Source organism: Bombus affinis, chromosome 11 (genome assembly GCF_024516045.1).
Source record: "Bombus affinis isolate iyBomAffi1 chromosome 11, iyBomAffi1.2, whole genome shotgun sequence".
NCBI classification, from domain to species: Eukaryota; Metazoa; Arthropoda; class Insecta; order Hymenoptera; family Apidae; genus Bombus; species Bombus affinis.
Genome location: NC_066354.1, coordinates 3,854,308 through 3,869,011, shown reverse-complemented (window position 1 = coordinate 3,869,011; position 14,704 = coordinate 3,854,308). Strand labels below are relative to the sequence as shown.

The following is a 14,704-nucleotide window of genomic DNA, read 5'->3' as shown; positions in this document are numbered from 1 at the left end:
TCAAAAAAGCGTAAATGGGAATCTGGAAGTTCTGGAAATTCGTAGCATGTATGATGCGTCTCTGCTCAAGCAGATAATATGTTTCAGCTAAAAAACTCAAGTATATACTCGATTTTTCAATCGAAAGACACGGGACAAGCCATGTGTCTCGCTGCTATCCTTTAAGAATCTATGTCGGACACCTATCGATAGAGGAACATAAGTATTACTGGTAAAGAGACCAGATATCACAACTAAACTCCAAACGGGGACGAAGGCTGCAGTACAACTGTTAGAAAGTATTAATGTCAGTAAAGAGCTTCGATGCTGTGCTGACGAGACCGAGGATCTTGTAGCATCGGTTAACGATTCCGTGAATTCGAGTTTCAAATGATAAATTGGAAAATAACGTTATTATGGGATTTATACGCAAATTAATTTAATCGACTTAAAGCTCGAATATTACATTTCGTATCACTTACGCTAGTATTTACGTATTATCGTATGACCACGAAGCTTTGACGCTATGAGAATGGAATGTTGAACTTGATATACCTCTGAGTTTGCTCCGCGCACAGGCATTACAAACACGTCGGATGAAAACTATCTTTTCAATTATTGATAGTGTTTTATCGATTTTTTTCGCAGAGAAGATACGATAGAACAGTGGGAAATTCATTCGCCAATATCGTCATTTTATTGGTAGCGTTAACATCAGGTGTTCTGATGTTATCGATAATTAAGGTAGTAACCTGGATATCGGATAATAATTAGCACGTTATAACGACGAGAGATTATTTGGCAATCCTGAGTGTAGTTTGCAGAATGTTCTGACAAGTTGTACCTTCGTCGAACGTGGTTTGAACAAGTCGAAGTTTTGTTATCGATGGACGATCAAACGTAGCTTCGTCGAGCTCTTGATGTGTTACCAGTCCATCGAACGTAGCTTCGAACAATTTGTGCTTCAATATGCTGTCTATGGTGTTCGTATTTAGAGGACATGAAAACGGATACAGATTGGATATGTAGAATGCAACGTTGTCCATTGAGAGATCGTGGAATTCGAAGCAGATGAAACGTCAGGCTTGTAAAATGTGATACTCCTTGTATCAAAGGTAGGAATACGATACATACTGATAAGTCTGCCTTTGTAGAACACTATACTGGTCATCTTGGGGTCGTGGAACGTTATAGCGATGAATCTAAACTCGCAGAATTCGATACTCTCTAGAGTTTGGATTCGATCAATGTTTTATCAGAAATGATAATAGCGGATTTCGAGATTTACCAAAGTCGTTGGATCTTTCTGATCTCTAGATCATTGAGTTTCTGGTGTTTGAAAATCTATACATTTTCAAATATTTGATATTCTTCAGATGTCTACAATTTGTCAAACGTTCGTCGTGTCTGTGTCTCTAAGATGTTTGGAATTTCTTGGATCTCGGTGATTCTTCAGATCTTTAGATTCTAGATCAACGAGTCTGTGATTTGTAAATCTATACATTGAAGAACTTTTAGTATTCTTTAAATATTTAGAATTTTTCAAATCTTTGTCACGTTCATGTCTCTAGAATCTTTGGAATTCCTGTGATCTTTTAAATTTATAAATGTGAAAGAATTAGATTCCGAATCGCTGAAACTTCTAGAGTTATTCCAGAACCTTTGTAATACTTGCAACTTTTGCAGCATAGATTTCTAAATTGCCTGAAATCCCTTGTTTCTTTTTTTTTAATTTATGAATCTCTATAAAATCCATAGATTTTTAAAATTATTCTTAGACTTATATGATTTTCTGGCATTGCTCTAAGTCCTCTGTAGTTCTTGAAATCTTTGGAACCTTAGATCTCTAGAACATCTGCCATCTCTTTCTATTGACCATAAAATTTCTATGACCACACAAACCTATGAAAATATGTCAATTTTTAGATTATTCGACCTTCTAGAATTACTCTACGATGTCCATAGTCCCTGAAATCTTCCAAGTCCACTAAATTCCTGATAGAATTTTCACGGTTTCCTAGACCTCACCAATATGTATACAAAATCAAACGAATCACAAATCAAATACGTATCTACTCCCACGACACGGAACATCTGTGAAACAAAATATTATTCTCAGAAATATTTCATATTATCGTACCAAGAACTAAAGTTGTCGTATTTTCCTTGGACGATTTGTCAATTGGCTCGAGAGTGAAATTTATTATTTATATTCCCCTTCCTCTGTGACCACGTACTTCCTGCACCTTATTGACTTCGCTTTAGCATTACGTATTTATAGTAGTATGAAATATTACCGAGAGAACGTAAGTACGTGTTTCCTGTTTCCTAACAATTTACACAGCCGAGACCAACTAAAAACTGTTCGTTTCGTTCTTGCGATCTTGATCACAGTGTCAAGCGTGAAGTTCGTTAAAATTGTTGGCGGAGCAAAACACAAACATCGCGCGTAAATCAGAGCTAGTTCGATCGAAACTAGGTGCTGTTTATTTATTTTCCCCCGTGTCTCGTGCTAGTCGATGATTTCGATCTGTTAACAAGGCAGCCTGCCAAACGTGACATTCTGCTGTTTCCAAAAATATAGCCCGATGATATCACGCTTGTTTTTCCTAATAAATTTCCTTCGTTGTTTTCAACTAAAGGACCATAGTTAGATATTGCAAGGAGGAGAGTTTGGTTACTTCGATTTTGCTTATAGACGACAGCTACTCGAATATATCAGTGTGATTTATTGTATGGACTGGTCCAACGAATACAATGGATGCTGTACTCTTCTTTGCGACTTACGTAGCAATTTCTACCTTCTTTTGCGTGTTCCTTTACGATTACCGAATAACGTTAAACCAGAGTGGTAATATAAATTTCTTATTTTTATTTCTTGCGTTTGTGTCCACTTAAATTCTGTGTTACAGCGGGAAATGCCCAAACTGCAAATTCATAAAATTGCGAAGCTTTGGGGATATGTAGGTACGTATCACGCAAATTTGTTCACTGCGCCAATTCATTCTAGAAGGGTGAAATTGACCCTTGAAAATCCAGCTATTTCCCCATTTTACGTTATAACGCGAGAGTTATAAGAGACAGAAAAAAGGTTTTCATACGAAAGTTGGTTACTTTTCTAAATCAGGATTATCGTTTGACAAAAGAAATATCGATGTTGTAGCGAGCTATGACGCAAAATCGGAAAATAGCCGGATTTCCAGCAGTCAATTTTATCCCCTTAGGGAGAATTTGGGCGGCAAAAAAGATTGCGGAATATATAGGTATCTATATATACAGGGGTTGAACAAAATAATGGAAAGACTTCTTACATACTATATATGCCATATATGTATGTATACCATATTTATATGTATATGTAACATATAAAAAGCGTGTCCATTAGTTTCTCCAATCCCTGTATATATAGATCCTCTTCGTATCGGCGAAGTTTCATAATTTATTGAATTTATGGCTAATTTTTGTCTGTTATTAAATTCCTTAATTTTCTTCATCTACTTGATTGATCTTAATCTGCCTTGATTGATTCTTAACCTTACAAGGCGTCTGTGGAATGAAGAAACAAAACGTAAATTCTAGAAACAAAAGCCACTTTCATCAGAAGACTTTCATCGTAATGCATTTGCAACTATTGTCCGTAAATATCGTGATACGTAAAATGGAAATTACGATCGTGGTGCTCCATGAATGATATTAGTGCGACTCATGTAAATCCAAGAGAAAAATATTAATAACTTGCAATGAAAGGGCAAGTGATTGCTCGATTGATTTTATTACCGAACAACGAAGCAGGAGGGTGTTTTCTGCTTCAGTAGTGCTCTGGCGTAATATAAACTACAACTGGATTCGTCGTCTAGAGCAGAAATACACGAGTCGACCTCGGAAACCCGATCGAAAATAGAAGCAAACGGTCGCTCGAATGCAGATCCGGTGTAACGAGTGAACTCGTCAGGATAGGGGACGGTAATCGAATTAAAGCATCGCTGGTAGTTAGCGTCGGATGAAAGCTGTGACATGACGCTGCGAATGCGCCGTTTCAAATCGAGCAGATCCAGCTCCAGTCATCGTTTGGGGATATCTATTCTGGCATCCTTCCACCATCGTGTCTTTATATTCCGGCGCGTAATTCGATAATTTGATTTTGCTCAATGTTATGCAAATAGTCCTGCATCGAACAAATTCGTACCGATCGAGCTTGAAATCTCATTCTTCAAATAAAATGCACAAGATTATGTCAGATTTTCTATTCATACTTACATTCATATTTACGTTCACACATTTCCTACAATACATTCACACTTTCATGGTCGATAATAAGAATGAAAGTCAATAAGAGATAAGAATAATCTTTGATATCATTAACAAATACGATTATTTATTGGGTCAATAAATGCTGGTTTGATCTGTATTATTCGTTAGAAATTACACGTGTGTTTCATTGAAATTACTGAAATGGTTTATTTTATTTTATTGTAAAGGTTTATCGACTTTTGAAGTCGTCTGAATAATTACGGGCATCCGGGTATACATCCAAGGTATTGACGATTGCAATGATGAAATTTGGAAAGTTTTGGTCAGTTGGGAATAATACTAGAAAACATAGTTTACAACTGTATGCTTTTAAATCTTTGATGATGATGTCACACGGTATGTGATATTCCAATATTCCAAGAATTACAGGAAAGTATATGCATGAGCATCGAAATGTATGTTGTTTTGCAGTTCATTATTTTTTCAATTACCTGCTTGTGTGAGATGATTTTATCGTTGTCGAATTCGAGACTCGAGTCTCTTGTCAGCGTGACGACCATTGAGTTTTATTTAGTCGCTTTCTGTTATATTTTTTATTTCATATCGATTCAACGTACCTCTTGGTTTCCCTTAGTTTGGCGAAAAATGAACTTTAAATTCGATATGTAACAACCAAGGCAATGGAAATTGCTACATTTCACGAATATATCGTTCGTTTTTCTCTCGAACTGAAATTATCCCGTCATTACCCAATTTTACGATCCCCATCAATTTTATTCGCGCATTAATTTTATTTTAAGCATTTTGGCACGCAGTTGCATGTAAACTCACCGCTGTCGTTTTGGATTGTTTGTTGCATCGTAGGTCCAGGCGAATGTCCCAGGATATCACGCATTCCAGATCCACAGAAAATCTCACAGTACCCTATTTCAGGTATGTACAACTCTACAAATTTCAATTAGAATGGCTGTACGACGATGAGTTGCAAGCATTATGTATAGGATTAGGCAAAATATATATTTTCTGTGTGTCTACAATTGACTTCAAAAACAGACAATGCCATGTAACTTAGAAATTACTTATACACATATCTATATTTTTTATTCGCTGGTCATACATCGTACTATATTATTTCATTTTCTCTTTTCATTCCTATACACCGTGCGTCTCATTTTCATCGATACACGCAGATATCTACTAAACTGTACATTATTGGAAAAAGTATTACGAATAAAGCTTACTTTCCTTCACGGAGATGGAGTATCCAGGCGGAAGTTTCGAGGTTTTAAGCCTGACCTTTGATTTTTCAAATCGGACGAGAATGGAGCATGCTATGTATATTTTAAATTCTCTACAAAAAAAAGTATTAACACTTTGACTGCCACGTCGAAATCACATGTTTCGCTCAGAATGCCACGGGAGTATTTTTATTATTCAAAATATATAATGGCAAAATAATAATAAATTAATGATGTAAGACAATATTCTTCCCCAATGGACTGTGTCCATTCTTGTACAATCTTGTGTACAATCTTATTAGTGGTCACCGGTGACCACCGTGACGCCTTAGTAACAGTTGATAGCGACATATTATAACAAGTCTTCGTTTATTTCAACAAACCGTTCACATTCGTGATTTCGTCGTAAGTAAAACGTGCAGAATATATTGTCGAAACGTATAGCAGATATTATTAAACAGTATTTGCTCATTCTATATATAACAGTAAAGTATGTGCACACTTCTAACTTCAATTATATGATTATAAAGCAGCATTTACTATTATTTTCTAAAGTGTGTTTATAATAATATTCGTAGATTAGCCCTCAAAGATATGGATGCAAATACAGTGCACCGTTAGATGCAAGATTTGTTCTCATTTTTTTTTTATTGATGTTCTAATAAAAATGTTTAATTGTTCAATGGGTTACTTTTTATTTCAAAGTATCTTCTATTTATCGGTTATATTAAAAATGCCCTAACTGTCAATTTTCATACAATTTTTACAATTGTAAGAAGTTCAAGCGCTCACCAATGGCCACCGTGGCGTCGCAGGAGAAACCGTGACCAACGTGGCAGTCAAAGTATCAAGGTATTCGAGTCGAGGAATGGTCGATTCAAAAGATATTCTAACTTTGATTCTTGCGAATGTTATCGTATGAAAGACGAGGAAAGATAGCGCGGGTATTTCTACGTTCTCCTTGTCTTTCGTACATTTAACTTGACGAAGTTAACATGGTATACCTTTTAAACTAATCGCATACGGGTGTACCTTGATACTTTTCTCTAAATAATTAAAAACAAACTGCATCGAGCGATGAATGAAGAAAAATGTACATATAATTCCATTTAAAAAGGACAAAGGTAGCCTTGAAATCCCGAAAACGTATTCACCTAGGCAAATCTGGTGGTCGTCGGAACACGTCCCCCTTGAAACAGAACAAGTTTTATCTGAAACGCTTTCTCGAATAATGTATCGACTATTGTCAATCTGCGAATATAAAATCAAAGTTTTAACCATTCGTCAGGAAGGATTAAAAATCCGCGGACATTGCACAAATACGAGAAGTACGTACTCATCGGTTTAGCGGATTTTACTTGTTGCAACATCAGATAACTCGTTCGCGCCTTGTGCTCCTCCATTCGTCAAACTTGTTATTTCTCTCTCTCTCTCTCTCTCTCTCTCTCTCTCTCTTCTCTCTTTTGTAGCCGGCAATTTCATTGACGGAAGCCTTCTATTGTTGCTCGCTATCTTCGCAGGCCATTCTGTGCCGTGGATACGTCTTTTAGGGTTCGTTTATATACGACGCATGGCTCGTTGCATCGTGAAATTGCATCGTGTCTCGCCTCGCCGACTCTGCTTTTGCAAAGAATACAGAAAAGAAAAATGAAAGAATGAAACGGAACAGAAGAGAAACAAAAGGCTACACGAATAATATTCTCTATTTAATCGTGTACGATTCAGTTCTGTTCGTTCGTATTAGAAATTTCGAAACTTGTTCGTTCCAACGAACCTATTTTAACGTAGAGAGTCAAGGAATAGAGAAAGTACGGGGTTTCATCGTTTCAATGGTTAATTAAACTTTTGCTTTCGCAGGAGCAAGAGTCGCAGCGTGGATCATGGATTCGCCGCGCCTTTCGATTGGGATTCATCGAAGAACAAGGTCGAAGGACGGTTCGAGTCGGTCGACGAATTCACGAAGGGTGAGTAAAATATTGTTTCCATAAATGTTTATTTAAGAAGGGATTTTCGGGTAACAATAAAAAAGGCAGGTGACTTTTATGAATTTATTTTTTTTTCCTTTTTGTGGGCCAACTATGAGTCATATGGGACTAGACCTTTTTGGGACGTAGATAGCCTTAAGGTAGAAATTCATTCTTTTATCTCAGTTCTCCTTATTCGTTCGTTGTGTGTATTATACACAAGTTCTCGTTTCAAGTAGTCGTCTTTGACCATTGAGCTTTGACCTTGTTGTAACCATTGTCACGGTCATCCGAAAGCAAAAGTTAAGAAATTTACTTCTTTCGGCAAACGAGTTCAATTTATATCGTTTAAAAGAGATATTATAAATAAATGATGAAATCAAAATTTGAGGTTCGATTTTTGGAGAAATTTGTAACAAAGGGAATTGATTAATCGATTACTCTTTCGCTTATCGCTAATTTAAAAAGTTATTAAACGTGACAGTTTGGAAAGTTAATAAACGATTAGAAAAATTAAAATAAACAAAATTACATTTTCATAAGTACTTCAAGGCAACATTTACATGCCAAAAAAGTCTAGTCCAGTAAGTGAAACTAAAAAAAACCACTTGCCTTCATCGAAGGACTTATTTTCTTAAACTTCCTATCTTCGTTTAATATTTTAACGAATTTGAAGTTCCATCGAAATTCTCTCTACGATCGTGGGACGTATAGTCGTTGAACAGACGTTAAATCAACGTTTTATCGACATATCCGTAAAGCCAACGAATAAAGGAATGATAAGCAGAAAAATCAAAGAAACACACCGATACGATAATCGTAACAACTACTAGGACAAACAAAAAATTGCGTTAGATCGGCAAAGAGGAAGATTATAAAAGGAAAAACGGGGGAAACGGAGCAACATTCACAGTGGTTTATCTCGAGAACGAAACTCTCGCAGAATTTTCGTTTCGCCACGCGCTCACAAACCGCGTAATTGCTGAATTATCTCGTACAATTAATCTTTGCTTTCTTTCTCGAAATTCCAATTCATCGGGCACGCACCGAAAGTTCTACTTACGTCTGCTTGCAATTGAATTTAGACCCGATCCTGTCGATAACATATCCTTAGAGTTTATTACGGCTTATCGATGTTAACAAGATAAACGATTTTCACCGTGAAAAAATATCGGTGAAAGTCGAAAGCGATCCAGTGTTCTGATAATAGAGATTGCGGTCGAAATTGATAGTTAAGTAACTGTATATCACGTGGAAGTATTAGGTTGTCCGAAAAATGTCTTTCTTTCGCAAACGTGTTTTTTACAACAGTGCACCTTCAAATAAACGTGAAACCAACGTCTGTGAAATGTCGTGGTGTTTACCTCGACAGAACAAAATGGACCGTATGTAATTCGACAAAATAATATAAAACAAAAAACATTGTGCCTCCATTATTTCCTCATAAAACGAAAGAAACTTTTCGGACAACCTAATAGATACGGTAAGCTGCGTTACGACAAACTACCTTACAACTGGTAGATGCTACAACGCGCAAAGATGCTGCAACAAATACGAAGAATTCCGCCTTCGTTGCGACTGTAAAGAGTAAACATTAACTGACGATGCGAATCTCTTTGAATCTCTCTTTCTCTCGATTAACGGTATCCAGCGTGTAGAAGATACTTAAACAGCGTAAAAAGTCGTGAATAGCGCTATAAACCAGCTTGGTAGAAGATGAACGAGTATCGGATGTCACGGTGAAAAGGCGAGATTTGTTTATGGGAAGGTTGGCTAACGCGATTGCCTCGCCATTTTCTGACTCGTGTTAAAGAAATAGATTTCATGTTACTTTTACCATTTGTTTCTTTTAGATCATATTATATTTTTCCATTGTTCAAATCGTTGTATCAACGATAGCCTTGTTTTCAACTGTCAACCTGAGACGAATTACACCTGAATATATTACGTTTCAACTTATGCTACAACTAACGTTGTTCGAGAAACAATTCCGTTCGTTCTGATATATCTTACGATATACTAATGACTATTGATAAGGATTTATTGATATATCGATAGTATAATACTTATTGGTATATTGATAATATTGTTCGCATGCCGATAAAGCGAATGAAAGCCGTGAAGAGACTGTAAATACTTATTACATTGGTCACTTACCCTTTTATTTTGTTTGCTCTAACTTATCTTTATCTCGTTAACTTACGTTACAAAGAGTTTGCATTATTTTAGAAAATAATGTTTCACCGAAAGAATAAGTTGCTGGCAGAGATACATATTTAAGATGTTTCGAACAAAACATTCAAATTATTGCAACGTTGCTATCGCGCCATTGTATAAAATAAGGTATGGAAATCATTTTAATAAACCTCCGTTTATCTGAACTCGCACGAGAATTTCCATAGTAAGAATCAACCGCTTTTTTTCCACTGTTTATTATACCTCGTTCTCATAATAGAAGTTCGTGTTTAGATAAGCGAGTTGAATCAGCACAAGATTAATCGGTCGAACTAGCATTTAACTAAAATTTCGTTCCGACAAATGGACTTCTAGTGTAGCTCGTTATCGTTTCAACGAAATGAATTTTCAGACAAGGCACGCCTCACTTGTTACATTTCACCTGACGATAACATTTCGATATCATCGATATTCAAGTCAAACCGATCAACCCCGTTACGATAAATCATTCTGTTTTTAAATGGTTACATATCGACCTATTAATCGAGAAAGACGAATCAGCTCCTCATTCATGTAATAATTTTCCTATTTAAAGATTCTCTATTTTCCCACGTATAGTTTGATTTTTCCCATGCGTAAATTATATCATTTTTATATTTTCAACGACTCGGATTCCACACTGACCTAACTGAATTTGATTTATCTTCGCTACTAATTTTTAATATCATAATTGTAGAAGTTTTTCATTGAGAAATGACTCGGTCCAAATTAGCTAGTCATTCATATAGTAATTGCCTTATTTAAAGATCCCCTATCTTTCCGCGTACAGTTTCATTTTTCTTACGCGTAAATTATGTCATTTTCATATTTTCAACAACTCCGATTCTACACTGACCTAAGTGAGCTTAATTCATCTTCGCTATTAATTTTTAATATCGTAATTGTAGAAGCTTCTAATTGAGAAATAGCTCGGTCTATAGTTAATCGTATGCTCCGATAACGAAGTTTAGTAGCTTTTAAAATATCGAGTGACTCGGTTTCATTTTTAGACGGTTGAAATATTGATAATGTTCCATAGTGTTCGTTAGCAGCGCCTTTACGCGGAAGCTCAGATCGATCGTTTGAGGAACGACTAATCGGAGCAGACGACCGTGTAGATCATGATCCAAAGCCGAAGGTCTTCGTCGATCCTAGGCGCTAAAGCATCGCCTATGCAACCTTACTCATTGCGAATTGCATTGACTTACTTTCTTAAAGTGGCACAGATGCCAGACCTGATCGATCGCTTCGCGCGCCCGCGCACCAGCTCAACTTTAATTGACATTCTTCTCGTGAGATTTGTCCGCGCCCGCGGATTTTCCAACGATCGGACGATCTATAGTCTCTTCGACAAACTATACAAAGTGTCTGGTGCGGACTGTCAGAGATTTCTACGCGCTTGTAAAAGTTCGAAAGCGCAAAAGTATATAAAACGGCAAACAGTAAAGTACTCGTTGTAATATTTAGCACGTGAAATAAATCTCTGCTTCGATTCCATATTTTTAATCGTATTCACAAGTGATTAATGAGCTTCCATAGTAAATTACTTGTCGTATGATACATAGTGATTGTTATCGGTTTTTGAGAACTTTTTCGACGATTGTCGGTAACTTTTTACAATAGTTATTATTCAAGTTAGTTCGTTATCGAATGCAGATTTTATTTGATTGGAACGAATTCAGTGGAACTTTATTTCAACGAAAATTCCATCGAATTTGATTATCCGAAGGCAAACCCGTATTATACGAACTTCGGTTATATAAATTGTTTGTCCTCCGACTGGTTCAAATAAATGGAGTTCCGCTGTAGTAAAGGCACTTGCATCGATGCTATCACGTTCTGTCCTGGTTTGTTTGACCAGCGAATCTATTGACATAAATCTAACGTAACATAATCGATAGATCCAGGTACCAAATTAAAAGCTAAGTCGTCATTGTTTCCTTTCGAGGTTTCAATAAAGTTTCTAAGGATATTCGTCTATTTATTTTATATTTGTAGCAAATAATAACAGCGATGAACTTACGAGACACTCGGTATAGATGTTGACGGTCGTTATTTTTACAGCTAACTTTCGTTCTTAGATTATAATACGGCTATTTTTAACGCAAACAGGCGAACGAGGTAAATTTATACCGGTTAAGTTACTAGCATCCGTTGCGATATTTAGCGAGTAAGTTGTTCGCCAAGCTGCGCTTAATTGAAACACGAGGCTGCTTAGAAGGTATATAACGTATTGGACGTTGAAAATTAAGATTAAATAGGTCGAAAGTTCCTTCCTTCCTTCCTTTTTTTTATCCCTGGAAAGCATAATCTCTTTCATGGTATAGTTTAAGGCGTCCATATAATATTAATTATAACATTAATTGTAACATTTTTGTTACTTTGAAACAAGCAATTTATATATCTATATTATGTGTATTATACGAAACATTTTGAAATTTCACGAACACCATAACTAGACACAACTATCATATTTGTTAAGTATAGAATCAATTTAAGCACGTATACAGAAATTGCTAGTGTTAATGAAATTTTGTATGTACAAAGCGGCCGAATAATTATGTATAAGCATGAAGCGATTCTTTATGAAAAAATAAAAAGAAAGTACAGAATAAAAATTTGTTTGTTACATAACGTTTCGTTTTCGAGAAAATCGGGTTTGAATCTGTTTCAAGTATACTTGAACATGGCTAATTCCTGATTGAACAGAAGCAGATAATCGACAGGACGTTATTCCATGTGCGAAAATAAGTCGAAAATGTGAAATAAAGTTTGTCCACAGGACGCTTTATTTCCGAAAAAAAAATAAATTTGGAAATTTATCGTATTAAGCCAATTTCTAACTAAACATCTATTTCCTTGGAAACGGAGCTTTAAACGGACAAACCTTCTATTGATCGTTTACTCGTGTCCAGTCGATGATTATTCAAGCTTAACCCCTTAACCTACGATTTACGTTCGAGAATTTCGAGCCAAAAAATTATCATCTACGGGCTATGCCCGTAGTTGTAAGTTAAGGGGTTAATTCACAAACTTCCAAATTTAAAAAATCTCTTAAAAATGAGACATATGAAGAATCCTTTATTCTGTGCTTTCTCCTTATTTTCACATAAGAGATCACCTCACACGTACATGTTATTTGGCCACATCCTGTATAATACATTCATAAAAATTTGCGAAATACTTTCGTGTACTTCACACACACATACATATTATTACATTATATAATATATTACATTATTCTATAATACATTACACTATATAAACATATATATGAAATATCCCAAGTATAGTTTGTATTTTTTATAACAACCAAATCTCTGCTAGAGTTCCATTTTTTCGGTTTTATTAGTAAAAATACGAATTTGCTTAAATATCCGCGGACTAACGGTAACCAAGAAAAAATACCAAAGAGCGACAGTACTCGGAGCATGATACTCAGAATTCCACGTTTAATCCAACTCGAGCAACATAATAATTTAGGTTGCCGATTATACATCGCTGAATTATTCATTCAACGTTAAACATTATTTACGAGCAACGCGTCAACCCCATAATCCGGGAGACACTTTTATCTCGGAATTTGCATTCGAAGCAAGAATTAAAGTTCCCATACTTTCTCTCTGTATCCACTCGTTTGTTTCACCTGGTTAGTTTTACAGCGTCGTATCGATTCGAGCGAGGTTTAACGGTCCGCTCGTTTTTCCTATTCCGTTTCCACCAAAAGACAAAACACATCGGTGTCTACATATATCGAGCGAAGACCAGCATCGCTAGGAAAAGCGTATACTTTAGATCGATTACCGATCGATCCGTATAGCGAGTTTTGAACGCAACGAGCGTTAATTAGATATTGACAGCTTGTTCGGTTCGTTAAATCCAGCTTTTTAATTACTTGCTTATTAAATTTAATCAGCATAGCTGTTGCCGTGATATATGTCGTACCATGGCTAGAAGCGAACCAAGTTTTCAGCCTTTCTCTAATTAATGTTCTCTGTCTAAAGATTTAGATTCATTCGTTGTTGGTTATATACGTGGACTGCGAATTTTTATGGCTTTCTAGGAAATACGAGCGTGTAAATTGCACAGAATGCACGTAATATGAAAAATTATATAAAATGTGCAAACTACCATACTCTTTATCATATTTGGTACGTAAAATAATTTTCTATCGAGTCTCTCTACTTTTCTAGTTATATTCTCGAAAATGTGAATTCGCATAAAAATCCGCAGTCCGATTATATGTTATATACCGAGTGTTCCACACCCAAATCGACAAACTTTGTCAACGTGCTTGGGAGATCAATTTGTGGAAAAAATGTCGCACACCGTGGACCGATTCGTCTTCGTTTTCCAGATATGAAAGGGAGAGTGGTATAAAATAATGCATTCAAAATAAATTAAAATGCTTTAAATGAAATTAAAAGACTTTTAACGACAATCGATTAATTCAAACTATTGGGTTGGCAACTAAGTGATTGCGGATTTTGTCAATACCACCTAATGACAAAATCCGCAATCACTTAGTTGCCAACCCAATACTTTTCACAGAAATGTAAGAAATGTCATCTGTTATGTATCATTTGCCACGCCAACGCCTTTCCAAATTCCAAATATTATCGCGATTGCTTAAACAAGTCGTAGTTAACGCTAACGCTGTCAAATGGCCGGTTTCAAAATTGAATTAAAAATTGTACATTCGCCGTTATTTCTTTTGTTCGTCTAACTTTATGTAAATTATGTCCTATCAATCAATTTCTTAATTTTTGTTAATAGAAGAATCTACATAAAGTTAGACGAACAAACGAAGTAACGATGAATAATGTACAATCTTAAACTCAATTTTGAAACTGGCATTTGACCAGGCCAGGTAAGGTTAGTGTTAACTCAATTTCGTTCGATTTCTCGCAGCTTTCAAAACGTGCACTTGCCCGGTTTTCGCAGCGAGGTCTTCGATTTTCTTGTGAATAAGCCTACGATATAATCCGTTTACAGTGCAACGCAGTATAATCTGTACAACGTAAAACAGTATAAAAATAAAATACGGTCGACTAAATA

General features: G+C 35.8%; 1 protein-coding gene across 14 annotated transcripts in view; it reads left to right on the top strand.

The window, feature by feature from the left end:
* The window catches only part of LOC126921613 (TLD domain-containing protein 2), a 297,843-nt gene that overhangs the window by 188,820 nt on the left and 94,319 nt on the right, over positions 1 to 14,704 (top strand). For 11 of the 14 annotated variants that reach the window (XM_050733306.1, XM_050733303.1, XM_050733304.1 and 8 more), the window contains 2 exons: positions 5,095 to 5,163; positions 7,326 to 7,432. In XM_050733306.1, the coding sequence (XP_050589263.1) occupies positions 5,095 to 5,163; positions 7,326 to 7,432 (176 nt within the window). The remainder of the gene's footprint in view (positions 1 to 5,094; positions 5,164 to 7,325; positions 7,433 to 14,704) is intronic. The other 3 variants (XM_050733307.1, XM_050733305.1, XM_050733295.1) reach the window with 1 other exon arrangement.